The 23402-nt window shown below is 39.8% G+C and overlaps 1 protein-coding gene across 1 annotated transcript in view; it reads right to left on the bottom strand.

Moving 5' to 3' along the window:
* Positions 1–23402, bottom strand: part of SRRM4 (serine/arginine repetitive matrix 4) — a 191092-nt gene that overhangs the window by 93961 nt on the left and 73729 nt on the right. Inside the window, exon 2 of the mRNA XM_073676396.1 lies at positions 1789–1914. Coding sequence (XP_073532497.1) covers positions 1789–1914 — 126 coding nt within the window. The remainder of the gene's footprint in view (positions 1–1788; positions 1915–23402) is intronic.

Genomic DNA, 23402 nt, shown 5'->3' with positions numbered 1-23402 from the left:
CCGGCGCTGCAGGGAGGTGTCAATTGAAGACGTCAATTCACAGAAATATATTAACTTGCTGTTTTTATTCAAAGTAGCAGGCACTTCTTCTTCAGGAAACAACCACATACAAGATTTTTGCTATTTAATCTGAGAGCAGCATTAAATGGGGACTGAGACACAGATTTCAGCAATGTGTCAGTTATTAGGCTGTGTGCTGTTGTTGCAGTTCAATGAGTGTTTTATCAGCAGGAGATTATCACTGCCAGACTAGGTGCCTGCATGCTAATACTAAGTAGGTGCCCGCATACATGCCGGTCCAACTCTGCCCTATCACTGATTAGCAGCTCACTGTCAATATACAGTGTACACAGAAAGCTGCTAATCAGGGGTGTGGGCAGGGTTAGCTTTCTGAGCGCTGCTATGTGCTATATCTAAAAACTCTAATTGTATCAGTATATATGTATAAGTGATAAATCGCTGGATTCAGGGTCTCTTTCTCTACATGATGCTGCTCTCAGATGAAGTAGCAAAAACCTGGTGACAGATTCACTTTAAGAGGATGCTATCCAATAAGCCCTTAGCACAGCCTTACCTATATGCTTACGGTGAGTAATATAAAGATGCTGTTACTTATGTCTGCTGCATTAGCTGGTGTCTATCATACATCACAAGAGCTGATAGCAGCCTACAGGGAATCAGCAAGTGTCCTGTCTGCCCCCTGCTCCTTCTAACACTCCCTCCATCCAGAGAAGAGCTTCTATCAGAGCACTGATCATTGTGATAAAACCCCGGTAGCTGGCATTACTGACATCAATGACAACCAATCATAATATGTTCTCCACATAATAACAACAAAAAATCCCTGAATTGTAGTTATAATAGTTGTAAGCCTGCAACCGGTTGCTCACATGGCAGTATCGGTGGTGTATATTGAATTCCCTGTTACATTAAACTTAGAGGTCAGCAAACAGCTGACTTTAGAGGCTTGACAAAGAAATTGTTTTATTGGGAGATTTTCTGCAAGGGTTTTAAGTGTTTTTTCTCTTTCAACAAATTTCTGCCCTCAGCCTCAGTTAGGTGTATAGAAACAAAGTAAGCTTTACTTACCCTCCCCAGGTCTAGCACTGTGTTTCAGCCTCTGCCCCGTCTCTGTTGTTTGGTTGCAGCGGTGACGCATTGCAGCCAATCACTGAGCTCAGCAGCTCATGCAGTCTACATTGAGATAGCTACTGAGCTCACTGTAGAGCTGTGGATGTGATGAAGACACAGTGGTCACAGGAAAGGTAATTTATACTCAGATTATTTTATTATTTACACCTATTTGGGCCTGTGGGCAGCAGATTGATGAAAGAGGAAAACCCCTTTAAAACTTGTATGATTTTAATTGCACTAAAGTCTAATGGTATTACATATTTCAGTGAACTATGTAATTGGGTATTTTCAGTACATGTCAGCATGGGCAGCTTGGTGACTCAGTGGTTAGCACTGTTGTTTTGCAACGCTGGGGTCCTGGGTTCAAATCCCATCAAGGAAAACATCTGTAAGGAGTTTGTATGTTCTCCCTGTGTTTATGTGGCTTCCCTCTTGGTTCTCCGGTTTCCTCCCACACTCTAAAGACATACTGATAGGGAATCTAGATTGTGAGCCCCAATGGGGACAGTGGCGATAATGTCTATAAAGTGCTGTGGAATATGATGGTGCCATATAAGCAATGCATAAAAAAATAAAGAATAGATGTCATTTCAGTCAATTTATAATTGTAAGGTTTAGATTAGATATAGTGTTATTTAGAGAGTTTACTCTTACCTATGGTGCTGGCGTGGACTGAGTTCTCTCCCGAGCCTTCCTGTAGTAACTCCATTCTCTAGATTTCCACTTAGTTTCTCTTGTCTTGTCTCTTTGTTCGGAGATGATGAGCATTTCACATTGTCACTGCATATAAAAAAGAAAGATATGATTATTTTACTATCCAATCCTTTATTAATGAAATATCAAATCTACAGTATATACCCATTGGCTGGTAAAACAGCTACTAACGTTAAAGGGAATCTGTCAGTAGGCATAACACTCCTAAACTGTCTATATTGGCATGTAGGTCATAAGAAGTAGAATAAAACGATACCTTGATATCTGTGATCCGATGTCTTATTTAAGAGAAATCTACTTGCTTTGTCATGTGTAAATGAGCAGTTCAGGACTATGAGCCGGACACTGATCTGCATGAGAATCTGCCTCCAGAGATTATTTTTAATAAAAGGGGGAGTTACCAGTGTGAGACAAGTAACTAACATAGAACAGTAGAACTGAACTCTGTCTCCTTAGAAACACATTTGCTGCAGCTCTCACCTGTCTGCTTGTGAGATGGAAGCTGGAGCTGAGAGGAACCTGTAGATGTGTCAGGTATAGTCACACACAGCTCTGCAATGAGATCAGAAGAGCAGAGAGCGGCCATTACACATCACACTGGTAATGCTCCCTTTTATTTATAATAAGCTCATAATGCAGATTCTCAGGGAGAATTTCAGCTCATTTCCATATAAGAAAAACAGTTTTTTTTCTGGAATAAGACAACGGATTGCAGATATCAAGGTATCATTTTGTTCAGCTTCCTATGACCTACATGCCCATATAGACAGCGTAGTAGGGATCCTACTGACAGATTCCCTTTAAAGACAGGAATTAAGGCTACTGCATTCTGTATGAACAGGGACATAAGATGAGCATATATATTACCATAAATCACAATAGATGCTGCTAATGGGTTTACGTTAATATTCCAACATACAGATAAACATATTATTATCAGAACACTATATGATTTATTATGGTTTCTTAAGTTTTCCAATGAAGTTGTCTAGAAAAAAAAAAAGAAATAAGCTGGTGACGCTGCTGAGACATTTGAAGAAGTGTTATGCCCCTCCGGCTCTGTTTTTTCACCTTTTTTTCTTGAACAGTTTGAATTTCTTTCAAAGGAGAGAGGAAAGCACAGATCAGCGCCAAATGGTGAAAGGGGTTGTCCAGGCTTGAGACAAAAGTCTGCAGACACTCCATGTGACTGCCGCGTGCAGAATCGTGCCGGATTGCGGTTTGCATGTTTGCAATTCCCGGGACTCCTGATGAGAACAGGAGGTCATATGTATGTGATTTGCATTCTTGTGGTCATGTTCTGACTAGATGTGTCCAATTTCTCTCAATTTGGTTCTACTGAGAGAAGACAAGCACTTCTAGTGATTGCAAACTTTTGTGCAAAGCCTGGACAACCCCTTTAAGCCAACTGGAATAACACTGATTACAATTTCTGACTGGGTATGACTAGGTAACACCCTTTACATGTCAGATATATCTTAAGCCACATTGATTAACAGACAAATAGAGCCATTTTACTTCTTCTGGCTGATGGGTAGTGTTTCCGTTAGATTCAGAGCTGGTGCAGTCTGTCTTTGCTTCCTAACCACCTGATGGGCCATAAATATGCATCTATGCAATCTGAGAATTCATGACTATGGAAGGACCCTTAAAGGGTTGGAAAAGATAAAGTATAAGAAGAGGCATTAATTGAACCTCTATGCTATTTTATACATAACCCACATTTCTCTTTAAGAAAGTCATCATGCACATCAATGTGTTACCACTCTCAGCTCCACAGAACCTTCAAGGAGTAGCGAGCCGTAAAACCGCCATATACAGCTATACAAATGTTTGGGGCCACACTGTTCCTCCATATGCTGTATTCCTATTTCATGTAGAGACTTTCAAGGTTTGTCTGTGAAAAAAAAAAGTGGCATGGTGTATCGTGTTTGCCCCTAGAAGTATTGCTTGTATGGTGTCTCCGGACTGCACTGTACGGAGGCACCTTATGGAAGTGCGGAGCAGCAGACTTTGCTGTGAGGATGCGACTGTGGCATGGTTGTTTTTGGATACAACTAGAGAGGAGAGAACCTGAACTTAAAAGTTTGGGGTTTGTACCAGTTAGTCTCCGGTACTAAACGCCGAACACAGACTTCTCCCGGAAGTCCATTGTAATGTTAAGAGTTCCGGTGGAAGTCTGTGAGAGAGATATTTTTTTTCCCAGGTCCAAAGTTCAGGTCTCCATTGTTTTCAATGGAGTTCGAATTCTAGCTCACGTTCGGGTACAGTGCTGGTAGAGGAAAAACTGAAAGGGTTCCAGCATCCGCCAATGATTAGAAGTTAATACCTGACTTTTAATGAAAATAATTAAAATTAAAAAAGTTTTTTACAAAAACATGTCAATGAAGTGGGAGAAGGAGAAGTGGTGACATGGGGGAAAGGGATAAAAAGGACATGGGTCTACGCGTATCAAGCTGTAAAGCTCTAGGCTCTGGTACCCAAACCAAACTTTAGACTAAAGTTCAGATCGGGTACCAGAACCCGAACTTGCACGGGTCCGCTCATCCCTAGATACAACAGTTACCAAAAACCAATTTTCCTTCTGTAGCTGCCATTTTACAATAAAAAATATCATTGCCTTGTTTCATAATTTCTCTCAGTAAATGTGCACTTGAAGGTCAGTGAATATACAATTTCTTGCCAGTGATCTATAACAGCCTTATTAAATCTCAAGTGGTCACACAGAGTTAAGAAAATGATTGCACTATGCATTGGCTAATTCCAGATTTACAGTGTATTGAAGAGGTAATTACAATCCAAGTTACTGAGTGGGAGTTGAGACATCCAAAGGAAAAACTATTGTTGTGAAGAAAAAAACCCATTCAATTTAAAGGTGACATATGAGAATCGTTCAGTAAAACAGAAATCAGCATTATGCTGTGAGAAGTCACAGTATGTGCCTGGAATTTGAGCAGCTAACGCTGAATAAGTCTCATCACCAGTCTATTACAGACAGATTTCAGTCTGACACCCTCCGATGTTGTTTTCTTAAGCGTCAAAACATTGACTAACAGCATCTGCTATAATTTTATGCTACAGCCAAAAACCAAGATAAAACAACAATAGCTTTTCTTGGATTTGTATACCGATTATAGCAGGTCCATTATACCAGACTTATGAAGCATCAGCTGTACCTATAATCAGGCAGTGAATGTGGGGGATATTAGTGAGCTTTCCCACTGTGGAAAGCGCTCAATAAAGCAGAGGTAGATTTTATTGCATGTTTCAAAACTCGTTATGCAAAAAATACCAACCCTTAAAGTGTATCTGTCGTTTCAGGTAACTTTTCAGAAAACGTTGTCATGTATGTGTCAGTGGCGAATAACACCATTCCTGTCCATTATGTGACTTGCATAATGCATTTTTACCACTTTTCCCCTATGAAGCGTTAAACTTTCAGTTCTTTACGAGGTGGTGGATGGAGACTGGCTGCAATGGTGTCTCCTACACACAGCACACAGAGAGAGATGGATTCCTGCGCTTATTTATCAGCACACAGAGAAAAGCAGCGGGAGCTTGGAAGACATTATAGAGCATTGCTCAGCTGTATGTCCGTGGCTAGAGTAAGGTAAAACAGTTTCTTGAAGCTACAACATGATCTGCCTGTGTCTACCTGGTCTCTCACTGTGCTGAATCTCTTACTTACTCCTCGTCCCCTCCCCTGTCCATAAAGCTAAATATCTCTGTAACCTGATAAAAAGAAAAGAGATGCGCTGCAAACCACTCATAAAATACCAAGAGAGTGATTCCTACCTGTCTAAGAGAAAATGGTAGTCCAAATGAAGATATACGCGTGCAGCTTCCAGGGGTCCTTTGAAGAAGTCACAACTGCAACTAAAGGTGATGGACAAGTGCCGGAGTCTGTAGAACAAACCGTGAGTGTTGCGGAAAATGAGTTCAAACAGCGTATTAACACCGGAGATAGAGGGCTGCAGAGACGCTCAGAGACTCGGGCTTTCAGGTACATGCAGCCGTTGTACTAGGTGGATACAGGGATGAAGATCATGATGATTCTATCTCCGGCGTTAATACGCTGTTTGAACCCATTTTCTGCAACACTCACGGTTTGTTCTACAGACTCCGGCACTTGTCCATCACCTTTAGTTGCAGTTGTGACTTCTTCAAAGGACCCCTGGGAGCTGCACGCGTATATCTTCATTTGGACTACCATTTTCTCTTAGACAGGTAGGAATCACTCTCTTGGTATTTTAAGAGTAGTTTGCAGCGCATGTCTTTTCTTTTTATCATTTCATTATTATTTGCACCAGGGCATACGGTGCTTTGAGATTGCGGCTCTTTGCCTATCTGATCGCACTATAGCAGCAGCGCTACTGCAGTTTTTTACATTTTACATCTCTGTAACCTGACTCCTCAGTGAGCTTGCAGTCTGTCTTACTTTGACCAAGATGGATTTGAGCTGTTTATCACTGTGGATGTTCAGTGACCATTTAATTTTCTGTAGAAAAACAAAATTACACAAAAAAACATATTTACAAAGACAGTAGGCTGCTCCAAAACGCAGTCAGAACATGATCACGTATGTGTGAGGTCAAGCTCCTTTTCTGCTTAATGTCTTCCATTTGCTCGACATGCTTTTTTTATCTGAACAGACCGCATTATGTAGAGTTTATACTTTGGAAATATGCATGGAGAGTATTCACATAAACACTTTGTGAATATTATAGAATTACTAAAACGCATAAGACCAAAGGCTCGGCAGAGCCGGTATAGTAATACACAGGGACACTGCAGCTACCTAGGACAGACTCAGACAGCCACCTTAGATGTCTCTGTTCGGTGCTCTTTAGAAATGTAGGAAGCAATTTTCATTACTTCTATGGAAAAAAAAGCTCCATACGGTGAATGCTCTTGAGTGGAAGCCCTGTTATGATTTCATACAAAATAGAGTCATCGCCGCAAACATAAGGTGTAAAGTTAGTTCACACCAATAACACCTATTTTGCCTAATTTAATAAAACTATGTTTGTTACCTATAGTAGTAATAAATCATAGCTCTACGTTCATGTCTAAAACTGTTGTAGGAAAATAAAAGCTGCACAGTGATTGGTTGTTATGGGCAAAAAACACTGATTTTCTTCTAGATGCTTTTTATAAATGTGCCCCATGAGTTTTTGCTATAATTTTACAGTGGTTAAAGTTTTCTAAAACCAAAATGAGCATGGGCTGTGATTGCGGGATGTGGGGCTGAAGGACCCCATGGAGGCCATCTTTGTCCTCCTGTGAAGCGCAGTCAGTAGCTGGGCTTCATAGATGCATGACATTTTATGTATATACTGCAGTACTTATACTGCTTTGTTGGCAAGAAAATTTAAAAAAATGATGGCTCTTGGAAGAAGGGTAGGGAAAAACAGAAGTGCAAGAAGAAAAGAAAAATGCCTGGTCATGAAGTAGTATAAACTGCATATGAAAAATGAGGGCTAAAGTAAGGAATTTCTTATTTAGATTTTTATGGAGTTTGAGTTTGCAAAATCCATTTATGTGTAAGTTTACTACATTTCAGGAGTTTCACATTGATGTGAAAATTGTTATGTCAATTATTATATTTCGACTGTAAGGCAAAAAAAAAGAAGAAATGAGCAAAGTTGAATACTTTTAATCAGATTAGATTAAGTACCCCAAAACAACAAAAGTAAATAGCAAGAGAAAGAGAAAACCCTAAAACGACATTATCGAATATGAAAAGAGGCACAAAAAATAGAAAAAGGGCTTAGGTATAGAACAGGATACTTCACCCCACAGAAAACAGGTAGAATACTTTGTGGCTAAATTACTTCATATTATCATTAAGGAAAGCAGCACAAATATATCAGATGGACAGAGGAAAGGCACAGAGAAAGCTGCAATAACCTTAGTCTTACATTGTAAAAATCCTGCCTGACCAAGGAGGTTTGCAATCTAAACATTTGCTTAATTCCACCACCGCATGGCAACGATTGTACCTGTATATGACCTTATTAGCCCTAAACACTCACAGTAATACAAAATTAATGATACAAATACAACAATTATTCTGCAGTAGCATAGATAGAAAAAACTAGTAGAAAAATACATTCAGAATAAAAAAGTACTATTAATGCATTACTGTAAAAACATAGTAAGTTCAAGGTCTCTAGCATTGTCCTATAAAAACCTTAAAGACCAATAATCCCACTGGCCCTTACTCCATGCATTATACCAAAGCATAGGTCACCGAACCACATTTCTTGATGTGTTCTTCGGGAATGAAGAGGTTTTTCAGTGGAAAAAGAGACCATCCAGAGCTAACACAGCAGAATGTAATCCACTCAGCTGTGACGTCCATGTTGTGGTGTACAATCCACCACAGTGCGCATGTCCTAAGAGTGAGATGTACAGGAAGTAATGTATGTAGGTGGTGACATCGCTTCCTCAACGACGTTGGTGGCCAGGACACCAGGGAAGATGACAACAACAACTCAGAGACCAGAAGTGCAGGGTAGCAGCATTGTTTCTTTGGCAACACATCTTGCAACAATAAACAATATCACGCGGTTCCCGGGAGAGAAGTTGCCAACACTGCTGGAACAGCGTCGGCACCATAGGTGAGTATAGGTATTATTATTTTATTATTATTTTACAAGGGAGAACTATAGGGATTGGGAAGGGGTTGCTTGAGTATTGGACAACCCCTTTAAAGAATATGGCGTTACTGTAACCTGCATGGACCAAATGAACATGCCGAGCAATTATAGTGTCTCTGTGGGGTCTAATGTTACCCATATGGTCTCCTATATGCTTTCACAGTTTGCATTTTGCTTTGTCCACTTTGCCTAGAGGGCAAGAACAAGTATTGAGATAACTTACACCCATAGTTTGAGTTAATGAAATATCTGTTGTAAAAAAAAAACTTTTTGGGCTGTGACACTGCTTACCAGGGGTAATGTACAGTATTTATAGAACTTACATGATGCACACTAATATATGCCCTGGAGTCTACGATCCAACCAAGTTCGCTGATTCCTAGGAGGCTCATAGTGACTGTGTGCCAAATCTGATCAAACATCCCTGGTCCTTCAGGTCAGGGTCCACACACAAGACATCACAGTATTTTTTGAGGCTACCCATTCCCTAATGAATTTGATTATCATATCTCCCAATAATATGTTTGATTATTATTATATGTGTCCCCCATAACCAAAGCATGATTATATACTCCCCTAACTATGGGATGAGGGTATCCCCTTTGTCTTGGAGTGCAAAATCCAACAACTTGTCCTAGTGGTCGGCACCAAAACACGGAGAGTCGGAGACATGTCTGATTTTGATCCGCATCTTCTATCAAACTCGCCAAAGTAAGTCTATAGGTCCATGAGAAAACTGGACCGCAATCGGATGCTGCTGGCCCAACCTGTACGATCTCTGTTGCTGCAGGTAGAGGCAGCTTTGCTTCTGCAGCATCGGAGAGGCACATATCACTAAAGCTGACTGGGATGTAAGAGTGGGTTTCCAGCTATCCTGACCAGCTTCAGGACAGTGCTTACAAGCTCTATTATACAGAGCTTGTAAGCACTGCGTAAAGTTCAGCCACCATTGCTAGACTGTGGTGGTCTCCAGTAACCTAGACTTCTAACCATGAATGATAAAATAAAAAAAATATAGCTATCTTGAGATAAGGACAAAATAGGAAGTTGTCAATAACCGAATAACTCTTCACATATGTCCTTGAAGGACTCATCCAAGGTTCTGTGGTTTTAATATATTCTACAAAAAAACTGCCATTTCCTTCAGACGATCTCCATTACTAAATGATACAGAATGAGTTAAACACTGGTATGATGCTTCAACCCTACAGCTTCTTCCAAAAGCTAAATTTAGACATTAACGTCTGGGGGGTGGAAAGCAAGATGTTTTGATTGCATTTGCTTAGAATAAATCCCTCCGACAAGGCTGATAGTGTAGAATAAATGGGGGAGTTGTGGAAGGAAGCCCCTCCATGGAGCTGTGATTAATAATCATGTGGGCTCCTGGAGTTTGTTATGGAAAATTATAATAGCAAATCAGGGAGAGTCTTTCCCTGTGATTTCACTGATTCTGAAGTGGCTCTGATTATGTCAGAAGCTTTGTGGTACATTATTGGGATGTATAACACCAGCTGCAAGACTTTGGCAGGCGCAGTTAAAAGGTGCAGTTTCATTTTCCCAGTCTAATTTGTTTGTGCTAATTTAATTCTGTCATCACTCTGGATACAGTACATATATTATGTGCCGTTGTCCCAATACTGCAGTGTTCAGCTCGTTCAGTTCATGTCTGCATAGATTAGATAAAATTACAGGGTGGTGTCTGACAAGTCTCTAATTTATGCGAAACGCAATGGGCTCTAATGGTGACGGTCGTCACTTCCCATGGAGGGAGAGCTATCAATGGAATTCTAGGTATCACTATTACAACAGAAAATTTCCAGCGTAATATAGGATGTGAAGAGTTTACTAATGTCTTCAAAGAAGAATTACATGTTTTAGCTTGACGTATATATTACATGAACAGAAAACTGTTCAGCCCCCATAGAACGACTCCAGCATGCTCAGTGCTCCTGATGTCAACCATTGTGTAAGTTACAGTCCTCCGTTATTATTTCTTTTCAGCCTCGTAGTCTATTTAACATAGTATTATAGCCTTTAATTATTCCTGCCTGGTATGTAAATTAAGCACAATTATTTCTATGTTATACTATGTTGCTTTTGGCTATTTTAATAGATCCTTTTACTGTTATATTTATGTCTGAAAGTTTTACAGATTTTAAGTATCGCTCTCAGCGATCTGCAATGATATGAGGTACGGTGTAATTTAACCTTAATTAGGTAGTTTTCCAAGACTTTAATGGAAACCATATACTTTAATGTTAAAGGTAATGTATTTTTTTTTTTAAACAAGAAGATTCTCAATATTGTATAAGCACACTGGCTGAAAGCAGATTCTTGAAGTAGAGTTTGTTCCTGACCTTAAGTGGATCTGTTGTTTTATTTATTTATTTTTTTAATAAATCAAAAGCGCACGTAAAAATAAGTAACTTTTCAATATATTTTATTCGAAATATCTACTTCTTTCTCTTCCTGGACTGAGTATTTAATTTAATCCCAAAATTCTCAATTCATAGGTAAAATGTGTCTTCAATGAAAACAGACTTTTCCATTACTGAGATAGTAGTTGACAATTGGTGCTCATAAAGTTCTAAGGAGAACTCTAACTGTAGTTTCAGAAGAACTTTCTGCAAAATGTCTGTCTCTCTCTTGATCCTCCTCCTTTTTCCCTTGCCATAGAAATTTAAAAGCATCACCTGTCATCTCCTATCTCAGTGCTGTGAAAATCTGTCTTCACTAAATACAGATTTTACTCATGAATTGAGAATAAAAGATCAATCCAGGAGGAGAAACAAGTACATTTCTCAGATAAGATACAGTCATAGTCAAGTTGGCGCCCTTAAAATTGTTCCAGAAAATGAAGTATTTATCCCAGATTATTGCAGTTACACATGTTTTATTATACACATGTTTATTTCCTTTGTGTGTATTGGAACAACACAAAACAACAGAGTAAAAAAGAGAAATTGGATATAATTTCACACAAAATCCCGAAAATGGGGCAGACAAATTTGTTGGGTAAAATTATGGGTAAATAACTTTGTTTCAAGCATGTGATGCTCATTCGAACTCACCTGTGGCAAGTAACAGGTGTGGGCAATATGAAAGTCACACCTGAAACTAGATATAAAAGGGGAGAAGTTGACTCAATCTTTGCATTGTGTGTGCCACACTAAGCATGGAGAACAGAAAGAGAAGAGAACTGTCTAAGGACTTAAGAACCAAAATTGTTAAAAAATATCAACAATCTCAAGGTTACATGTCCATTTCCAGAGATGTTTCTTTGTCCGCATTGTGCAACATAATTAAGAAGTTTACAACCCATGGCACTGTATCTAATCTCTTTAGATGTGGATGGCAGAGAAAAATTGATGAAATGTTGCAACGCAGGATAGTCCGGATGGTGAATAAGTAGCCCCAATCAAGTTTCAAAGAAATTCAAGCTGTCCTGAAGGCTCAGGATGCATCAGTGTCAGCGCAAACTATCCAACGACATTTGAATGAAATGAAATGCTTTGGCAGGTGACCCAGGAGGACCCAACTGCTGACACAGAAACATAAAAAAGCTAGACTGCAGTTTGCCAAAATGTACGTGAGTAAGCCAAAATCCTTCATGGAAAGTGTCTTCTGGACAGATGAAACAGATAGAGCTGTTAGGTAAAGCACATCATTCTACTGTTTACCGAAAACGGAATGCGGTCTACAAAGAAAAGAACACAGTACCTACAGTCAAATATGGTGGACGCTCAAAGATGTTTTGGAGTTGTTTTGCAGCCTCTCACACTGGGTGCCTTGTGTGCAAGGCATCATGAAATCTGAAGATTACCAAAGGATTTTGAGTCGCAATATAGTGCCTAGTGTCAGAAAGCTGGATTTGCATCCTAGGTCATGGGTCTTCCAGCAGGACAATGACCCCAAACATACAGTACAGTCCAAAAGTTTGGACACACCTTCTCATTTAAAGATTTTTCTGTATTTTCATGACTTTGAAAATTGTACATTCACACTGAAGGTATCAAAACTATGAATTAACACATGTGGAATTATATACTTAACAAAAAAGTGTGACACAACTGAAAATATGTCTTATATTCTAGGTTCTTCAAAGTAGCCACCTTTTGCTTTGATGACTGCTTTGCACACTCTTGGCATTCTCTTGATGAGCTTCAAGAGGTAGTCACCGGAAATGGTTTTCACTTCACATGTGTGCCCTGTCAGGTTTAATAAGTGGAATTTCTTGCCTCATAAATGGGGTTGGGACCATCAGTTGTGTTGTGCAGAAGTCAGGTGGATACACAGCTGATAGTCTTACTGAATAGACTGTTAGAATTTGTATTATCGCAAGAAAAAAGCAGCTAAGTAAAGAAAAACGAGTGGCCATCATTACTTTAAGAAATGAAGGTCAGCCAGTCCGAAAAATTGGGCAAACTTTGAATGTGTCCCCAAGGGCAGTTGCGAAAACCATCAAGCGCTACAAAGAAACTGGCTCACATGAGGACCGCCCCAGGAAAGGAAGACCAAGAGTCACCTCTGCTTCTGAGGATAAGTTTATCTGAGTCACCAGCCTCAGAAATCGCAGGTTAACAGCAGCTCAGATTAGAGACCAGGTCAATGCCACACAGAGTTCTAGCAGCAGACACATCTCTACAACAACTGTTAAGAGGAGACTTTGTGCAGCAGGCCTTCATGGTAAAATAGCTGCTAGGAAACCACTGCTAAGGACAGGCAACAAGCAGAAGAGACTTGTTTGGGCTAAAGAACACAAGGAATGGACATTAGACCAGTGGAAATCTGTGCTTTGGTCTGATGAGTCCAAATTTGAGATCTTTGGTTCCAACCACCGTGTCTTTGTGCGACGCAGAAAAGGTGAACGCATGGACTCTACATGCCTGGTTCCCACCTTGAAGCATGGAGGAGGAGGTGTGATGGTGTGGGGGTGCTTTGCTGGTGACACTGTTGGGGATTTATTCAAAATTGAAGGCATACTGAACCAGCATGGCTACCACAGCATCTTGCAGCGGCATGCTATTCCATCCGGTTTGTGTTTAGTTGGACTATCATTTATTTTTCAACAGGACAATGACACCAAACACACCTCCAGGCTGTGTAAGGGCTATTTGACCAAGAAGGAGAGTGATGGGGTGCTACGCCAGATGACCTGGCCTCCACAGTCACCAGACCTGAACCCAATCGAGATGGTTTGGGGTGAGCTGGACCGCAGAGTGAGGGCAAAAGGGCCAACAAGTGCTAAGCATCTCTGGGAACTCCTTCAAGATTGTTGGAAGACCATTTCCGGTGACTACCTCTTGAAGCTCATCAAGAGAATGCCAAGAGTGTGCAAAGCAGTCATCAAAGCAAAAGGTGGCTACTTTGAAGAACCTAGAATATAAGACATATTTTCAGTTGTTTCACACTTTTTTGTTAAGTATATAATTCCACATGTGTCAATTCATAGTTTTGATGCCTTCAGTGTGAATGTACAATTTTCATAGTCATGAAAATACATAAAAATCTTTAAATGAAAAGGTGTGTCCAAACTTTTGGTCTGTACTGTACTTATTGAAGCACCCAGAAATGGATGGAAAAAAAGTGCTGGAGAGTTCTGAAGTGGGCAGCAATGAGTCCTGATCTAAATCCCATTGAACACCTGTGGAAAGATCTTAAAATTGCTGATGGGAGAAGATATCCTTCAAATATGAGAGACCTGGAGCAGTTTCCAAAGAACAGTGGTTCAAAATTCCAGTTGAGAGGTGTAAGAAGCTTGTTGATGGTTATAGGAAGCGATTAATTGCAGTTATTTATTCTAAAGGGTGTGCAACCAAATATTAAGTTGAGGGTGCCAACAATTTTGTCATGCCAATTTTGGGGGGTTTGTGTGAAATGATGTCCAAATTATATTTTTATCTATACACACAAGGAAACGTGTATAACAAAACGTGTAATTACAATAATTTTCTGGTAAATATACATAATTTTCTAGAACAATTTCAAGGGTGCCAACATTTTTGGCTATGACTGTATGTCTGTTATTGGTGATAACCTGCAGCCTGCAGTGCTCACATCGACATGACAAAGTCATTTGGTAACTGGGGGACATGCTGGAACAGCGCTAGTCCGGAAGGTATGTATAGTTTTTATTTCAGTTGGCGCTGTGTAACATTTAAGAAGTGGTTATCCAGTAAAGGACAACCGCTTTAATTTGTAATGAAATGCATCTTGAAATAAGTCAGATTTAGACAAAAGTTAAGTAAGGATTGATTACCAGAGTTGGCCTCATTTAGTGCTCATTATATTCCACAGTTATGCCCTGGAATTAACAAAGGAAGATTATAGTAAACGATCATCGTCAGTCCATTTACTTCCTGAATCTGCTTTAAGATGGTGGTAGCTTGATTAGCCGGAAGCGCTCACGTGACATTACAATGTCTTATGAGCACTGGGAGACACGTCGCTGATGTCTCAAGGACACCAAAAGTTTGAAAGGTATGTGTTTATTTTATTTGTGCTGCTGCAGAATTTACGAAGCGGCTGTTCACATATGGCCAACCCTTGTAAACTAACTAATTAAAAAAAGTCCAATGTTTTATCTATAGGCTGCTATGTCAAAAATACAAGTGTAAACGTTTTATTGGATGACGCAGGATTGATAGCTTAACAAATTAACTCAATTAAAAAAAATATGAGTGATCACATCGATATCTCCACAGAAGGAAATCATTCTGAAGTCCCTTTTGCTACCTGTACAGAACATGTCAAGCAATTTTTGCACTGAAGTTTTTGCTGTTATTTTACACACAGGAGATATCTACTGTAAGGCCTAATATTTCCAACCCTAATGGTAAATGATTAGGTCAAAATTCATATACGAATGGTGTTGCCTTCTGCTGGACAATCCCATGTGTATCAGAACTCAGGCACACTGGGGAATCTGCCAATGTTGAGGCAGACCTCTCCTGCTGTGGTGGTATATGGGAATTTTACTTGATTCCTACAGGTCATATTTTTAGGGAGCCATTTTAATGAATAGGTATTGCCAACAGTGGGCAACCTCTTTAACTATAGTGTCTTAATGATAATGTGGAAAGTATCAGATTTTCCACTGCGCAAAGATATCTTCTGTTTGGGAAGTATTCTCAGTGCAAAAACTTTTTTCTGTCTTCTGTACCTACTGTTGTTACCCTTATGCTCTTTAATTCATTGAGTAAGATAGACATAGAGTGATTTCTTTAAAATACTTGATATTTCTCTTCATGATGTTAATGAACAAAGGAACAGATAGAATTGCATATTAAAGAGATGGAAGAAATTGACATTTACGTCCCTAAACATTAAATTACAAAAATATGACCTGGCCAAGGAAAAAGAAATACTATATTTTACAGTGAGAATAATGTTAGATATGGGGTTGTCGTTATTTATTGCATATTGTTAGTAAGGAAGGTGGGCTTGCATGATGTCACATACACACTTTTCAGCACGTGACATGAGGTGAGCTTGCAAAGGTCAATTTATCTCCTCTCATTCAATCCAGAAATCAACCTTTATTATAAGTTATAAAGTGAGCATGAATTAAACTACGACACAGTCCACAAACCCTGGCTCCACAATACGCTGCCACCACTCATCAAAGACATGGGGTGATAAGTCATCAAAATATGCTACTGTCTGACAATCAAAAAGGTCACATAGTCTCTGAAATTCTGTGGATTCCTTAGAGCATAAAAGGACCAAACTTATTAAAAATTAAGCTTCAATATGAAAAGTACAATGCTTATAAGACAAGGTATAAAAATAAAATGAAACGCAAGTATACAAAACAGTTATAACATAAAAAGAGATAAACAACAGAAATACCTAAATGTTTCCGTCTACAGTTATCTTCTGTTTTCTTGAGGGAAGGAGAAAGTAATTATGGATTGCAATCAACAACAGTTGACCCCCACATGTGAATACCTGCCTACTGTGTAATCCATCTTTTTATATGCCTGGTCCTGGGCTCAGATTTCCAGGACAGCCTAGGTTATAATACTAAAATCGCTGGTCTGTTACTGCACAGTGAGCTAATTTAGGGGCAAGCACCTTGCATTTTAAGTACTTTGTATTTCCAACTCCTTCACCCTGCTTAATATAGTAAATAGGAAATATCTAGCCTTGCTGCAATGACCATCTGCCCACTCTTTGAAGCTTGGCTTCCCAGGCTGAGGTGTTACAATTGACACCTCTGTATTCTCAGTGAAAAAAAACAAAATACCTAGAGGGTTATGTCCTTTGTGTAGAGACAGTGCTGTGATTGGAGAATTAACTTACATTACTTTACTAATGTTATACATTTCCCTTACACATGGATATACAGCTGTAGGCTTTCTTAAACTGACATAGATATCACGATGCAGAAAGATATTACTATGAAGAAAAGTGTAAGTTGACATCTAACTATACATATCCAATGGCATTGGTTAAATTTTTACTTTCTGCATCGTGATATCTGTCTTGTGTGATAGTATTATCACATTTAGTGTATGGCAACATCATTTCTTTATATACAGCTGGTGAAATAAGTATTGAATACGTCACCAATTTTCTAAGTAAATATACAGTACAGACCAAAAGTTTGGACACACCTTCTCATTTAAAGATTTTTCTGTATTTTCATGACTTTGAAAATTGTACATTCACACTGAAGGCATCAAAACTATGAATTAACACATGTGGAATTATATACTTAACAAAAAAGTGTGAAACAGCTGAAAATAAGTCTTATATTCTAGGTTCCTCAAAGTAGCCACCTTTTGCTTTGATGACTGCTTTGCACACTCTTGGCATTCTCTTGATGAGCTTCAAGAGGTAGTCACCGGAAATGGTCTTCCAACAATCTTGAAGGAGTTCCCAGAGATGCTTAGCACTTGTTGGCCCTTTTGCCTTCACTCTGCGGTCCAGCTCACCCCAAACCATCTTGATTGGGTTCAGGTCTGATGACTGTGGAAGCCAGGTCATCTGGCGTAGCACCCCATCACTCTCCTTCTTGGTCAAATAGCCCTTACACAGCCTGGAGGTGTGTTTGGGGTCATTGTCCTGTTGAAAAATAAATGATGGTTCAACTACACGTAAACCGGATGCAATAGCATGCTGCTGCAAGATGTTGTGGTAGCCATGCTGGTTCAGTATGCCTTCAATTTTGAATAAATCCCCAACAGTGTCACCAGCAAAGCACCCCCACACCATCACACCTCCTCCTCCATGCTTCACGGTGGGAACCAGGCATGTAGAGTCCATCCGTTCACCTTTTCTGCGTCGCACAAAGACACGGTGGTTGGAACCAAAAATCTCAAATTTGGACTCATCAGACCAAAGCACAGATTTGCACTGGTCTAATTTCCATTCCTTGTGTTCTTTAGCCCAAACAAGTCTCTTCTGCTTGTTGCCTGTCCTTAGCAGTGGTTTCCTAGCAGCTATTTTACCATGAAGGCCTGCTGCACAAAGTCTCCTCTTAACAGTTGTTGTAGAGATGTGTCTGCTGCTAGAACTCTGTGTGGCATTGACCTGGTCTCTAATCTGACCTGCTGTTAACCTGCGATTTCTGAGGCTGGTGACTTGGATAAACTTATCCTCAGAAGCAGAGGTGACTCTTGGTCTTCCTTTCCTGGGGCGGTCCTCATGTGAGCCAGTTTCTTTGTAGCGCTTGATGGTTTTTGCAACTGCACTTGGGGACACATTCAAAGTTTTCCCACTTTTTCGGACTGACTGACCTTCATTTCTTAAAGTAATGATGGCCACTCGTTTTTCTTTACTTAGCTGCTTTTTTCTTGCCATAATACAAATTCTAACAGTCTATTCAGTAGGCCTATCAGCTGTCTATCCACCTGACTTCTGCACAACACAACTGATGGTTCCAACCCCATTTTTAAGGCAAGAAATCCCACTTATTAAACCTGACAGGGCACACCTGTGAAGTGAAAACCATTTCCGGTGACTATCTCTTGAAGCTCATCAAGAGAATGCCAAGAGTGTGCAAAACAGTCATCAAAGCAAAAGGTGGCTACTTTGAAGAACCTAGAATATAAGACATATTTTCAGTTGTTTCACACTTTTTTGTTAATTATGTAATTCCACATGTGTTAATTCATAGTTTTGATGCCTTCAGTGTGAATGTACAATTTTCAAAGTCATGAAAATACATAAAAATCTTTAAATGAGAAGGTGTGTCCAAACTTTTGGTCTGTACTGTATTTCTAAAGGTGCATTTGACATTAAATTCTTACCAGATGTCGATAACAATCCATCCAATCCACATGAGCATAAAAATCAAACCATAGATGTCCATAAATTAAGTTAGTAATGAGAAATGACACAGGGAAAAAGTATTGAACATGCTTACTGAAATGTAATTAATATTTCGTACAAAAGCCTTTGTTGTTGATGGCTCCCGTATGGAGATACTAGTCACATGCATTGCTCAAGTGTGATTTTGGCCCTTTGTTCTACACAAACACTCTCCAAATCCTAAAGGTTCCGTGGGCTCCTTCTATGAACTCTGAGCTTTAGTTTCTTCCATAAATTTTCTATTGGATTCAGGTCAGGTTATTGGCTGGGCCATTCTAACAGCTTTATTTTCTTTCTCTGAAACCAATTGAGAATTTCCTTGGCTGTGTGTTTGGGATTATTGTCTTACTGAAATGCCCACCCGTGTTTCATCTTCATCATTCTGTGAGATAGCAGATTTTTTTTCAAGAATGTCTCTGTACATTTGTTCATTTATCCTTCCTTCAATTATATGAAGTTTGCCAGTGCTGTATGTTGAAAAACAGCCCCACACCATAATGTTCTCACCTCCAAACTTCACTGTTAGTATGATGTTTTTGAGGTTATATGCAATGTCTTTTGGCTTCCAAATATAGTGTGTATTGCGGCATCCAAAGAGTTCAATTTTGGTCTCATCTGACCAGACTATATTCTCCCAGTACTTCAAAGGCTTGTCTAAATGTTGTTGAGCAATTTTTAAAGGAGTTTGAACATGTTTTTTGCTCAGTAATACATGCCATGGAGGTTGAGTGCATTGCTTATTGTTTTCTTTGAAACACTTATACCTGTTGATTCTGGGTCTTTCTGTAACTCTCCACAGATGGTTCTTGGCTCTTGGATAACTCTTCTGATAATTCTTTTCACTCCAGTCTTAAATCTTTAGGGGGGCACCTGGTCATTGCCCTTTTATAGTGAAATTATGTTCTTTCCATTTCTAAATCATTACACCAACAGTGCACACTGGAACCTTCAGAAGTTTAGAAATTCTTCTGTAACCAATGTCATGTTTTGCAACAATAAGGTTGTGAAGGTCTTGAGACAGCTCACTGGTTTTACCCATCATAAGATGTTTCTTGTGTGGCACCTTGGTAATGAGACACCTTTTTATAGGCCATTAGTTGAACCAGTTAAATATTATTTTTCACTAAATGGCAGGATTGATTTCTAGTTACTGATAGATTTTAGCTGGTGTCATGACTTTCCTTAGCTTTTTGCACTTCTCTTTCTTCATATGTTCAATACTTTATGTCTGTGCGATTTCTTATTATTAAACATAAACATAATTTATGAACATCTATGGTTTGATTTGTTTGCTTCTGTAAACTGGATGGGTTATTACTGACATCTGGTGAGAATTTTATGTTAAAAGCACTTTTAGAATATATCTATTTACAAAATTGGGGACGTGTTCAATATTTATTTCACCCGCTGTAAGTTCAACTGTATTTTTGTTGCACAGTTCCTCTTTATTTTGCTGAACACTCCCCACTTGTGCCCAACTATTCAACAATACGTCTTATATTCTTCACAATCTATCCAGAAACTAACAGGAACTAGCTTCCTGTGCAAAAAGACCCAGTAACTCCTCCCCACCTGGGCTGGCACTAGCTGTTAACCCTGCCACAGCCTATTGTGAATTGTGATTTGGTGTATTTTAATGTTTTTCACTGTACTGTGAGGAAACTGAGTTCTGCCCAGCAACAGACAGTGAGTAGGGTAAGATAGAGTTAAGTGTTGGGACTAACCCATAGTGGGAGGGACAGAGAGAGTATCCTTCTAGAAGCTCACACAGGGCCTAGCTTGCAGCTAGAACAGACATTTGGTCTGAGTACTCAGGAAGGCCACATGCAGTGGGTAGTCTGTGGCAAGAGAGAAATGAGACCAGGACAGAGATAGTACGATCCTGAAAAACAGAACGAAACAGAGAAAGAGCGAGTTACAGAGACGCAGAGAGAAGAACAGTGCCAGCTTAGAGGACTGACCAGAGGACAGAGTAACCAAGTGAGAAGGGTCTGGAGAAGTCTTCAATGGACGTCTTCAAACAGAGGCTGGACAGACATCTGTCTGAGATGATTTAGTGAATCCTGCTTTGAGCAGGGGGTTGGACCAGATGACCCAGGAGGTCCCCTCCAACTCTACCATTCTATGATTCTATGAAGTAATGTTTAGCAGCACGGCCCCCGAGTAGCTTACAGCTCTTAAAGGTGACGGGCCAGGATTGAATAGAACGTGAGGCAAAGCAAATGCCCTGGGTGAGAACTTCCTAAGCATCAGAGAGCTTGAGTCCGGCCATATTGGCAAACCCTCTCCTCTATGAGGAGACTCAAACGCAGAACTGCAGTAAGTGGAAATTACTTTCACAGACTGTACTGTGGTGCTAAGCTGGGTTGTTGTAAAGGAAATGAGGTCAGTTGAGGCAGGAATGTGTGAGGCAGAGGAAATAAGGAGACTGTGTATTGAGATGCTTTGTATTAATGAAGAAACGTGAGAGAAGTTGTGTACCCACTATGCTGTGTACATAGTTGACACACAGTGGCTGTTTTGCAAAGCATAGTTTGTTAAGCACTGGTGTTCTCCTTTCATGAACTGATTAACATCAGGTCCTGGCCAGTCAAAGTCAACGGTATCACACACCCAGCCAGGACCTCCACCTTCATTAACATGCCGGGGCGCAAGAGAGATCAGTACCTCGCCCACGGCTACCACCCAGCACCACATTACACACACACATTGCAAGCATTCCTGTGACCAGATCGTTGGGGGGCCTGCACTGAAAGGCATAGCAGGCTACATGTGGCTCCCAAGTCGCAGGTTGTGTGTCCCTAAAATAAAGAGTGGCAAAAGAAGAAATGAACTCATGCTAAAACTAAATTTGGAGGGCATCTACACTTATTATGGTGCATGTTGCTATGAAGTATTGGACTAATCGCACTGACAAATAGTTTTACCCGAAGAACACTGTTTCCCCAGTCATGGTATTGCTATACAATACCTTAATCTTCAAAAGGGATACTTTATACAATGCAGTTAGCAATCTTTTGCCACAGTGTAGACCCGGGCTAAGAGGTGAATATAAAGAGTCATAAAACATTCCAAATATGCCCCACAGCTTTACTGCAAAACAAAATCTCAAGCATGAAGCCGAACAATACATAGCATAACGTGAACTTGTGCTTAATTGTAGATAGGATTTTATATTTTGTGCAGCTCCCCGCTTCTTTGTCCAACTTTATACAGAGTGTTCTCAGTTGTGTTCCCATTTGCTTAAAATCATCAGTGCATTGAATATAATACATCTTGCAGATACACAATAGCGGCCCACTTCATGCACATCACCGAGCTTTAGAAAAGGTAAATGCTGAATGCAGCTAGGCAACTATTATTCATACCATGACTATAATTTATTTCCTGTCATAGCCGCTGATAGACGGATGATTACTCGTTAAATATTCTCTGGCCATAAAAAAGACCGTAGTTGCTCTATGTCTTGCTATACCTGACCCTGTCACTTACATTAAGGATGAGCTAAAACATTGTATTCAGCCCTTGGCTTGTGGCCTGCGTACACATCCCATATTGTCATTTCACAAGGAGCCAACAAGCTCAGTACTTTGAACCGCTGACACTAATTAAATGAATTAGAGCTGGCACCAAACTACTGCAAAGCAAAACAATGTATCACGGCAGGAGAAGAAAGGTAAGGTCTGTGGACGAGTCTGCTGTACATGGGGAACTCTACTTTTCTCTGACATACCAAAATGCAGCAGGCTGTCAGTGTGCACTTTTGGGTCTCATGCTAAGATAGATTTGGGCCCATTACCTAAATAATTATCGTAAAATAAAATGTGTCATGATCTATCCCATGATGTAACATGGTGATGTTCTCCATCAACTCTCTTCGTTGCAGTACAATCAGGTACATAGTTATAGGAGTGTGGAGAATAAAATCGAGAGGGCTCATAGACATATCAGCATGACTGATAAGTAGGGTAACAATAAAGAAAATACAATTTAAAATTGGGTGATATTATAGTGAGGCAAAAAGAAGGGTCCTCTTCCAAAATCATAAAAGGTAAATTTTATTAAGTATGCATTAGAAAACAAAAACTGTCCATAATCATCATAAATGGAAGATATATATATCATATAAAAAAGGCAAAGGAAACAAACACGGAACAAGAAGGACAAAAATATATAACCTAAATCATCTGTGGTATTTCCTGGATATTATTGTACTCTGCCTAGACAGCGGGGGTTGGTACCCTAAGAAAATCACTACGATGCCCCAACTCCATGTTGACTTAGCTCTAAGTGACCCTAAAAAGTCCCTTGATAATAGACAATAGCAAGAGAGCAGGTACATATTCATAAACCACAATGAAATTAAAGCAAGTAAGTATAAGCATCATTTAGAATATCCCCCCCCCCCCAAACTAGCACAATAGGAATAGGGGAGGGAGTGGGTTATTTACTATGGCATATACTAGGGGACTATAGCTCCACCGAAGATAGAGATCAGCTACCATGAGTTTCTCTCTCTCCAACAAACGACTAGTTCAGATGAGAGGGTGAGGATATAATGAAACTCAGTAGCTC

The sequence above is a fragment of the Phyllobates terribilis genome, unplaced genomic scaffold (assembly GCF_046119375.1).
Source record: "Phyllobates terribilis strain yellow unplaced genomic scaffold, ASM4611937v1 Scaffold_1__5_contigs__length_1240528914, whole genome shotgun sequence".
Classification (NCBI taxonomy): domain Eukaryota; kingdom Metazoa; phylum Chordata; class Amphibia; order Anura; family Dendrobatidae; genus Phyllobates; species Phyllobates terribilis.
Note: the sequence above shows the minus strand (reverse complement) of the source record. Positions and strands in the feature narration are given on the sequence as shown.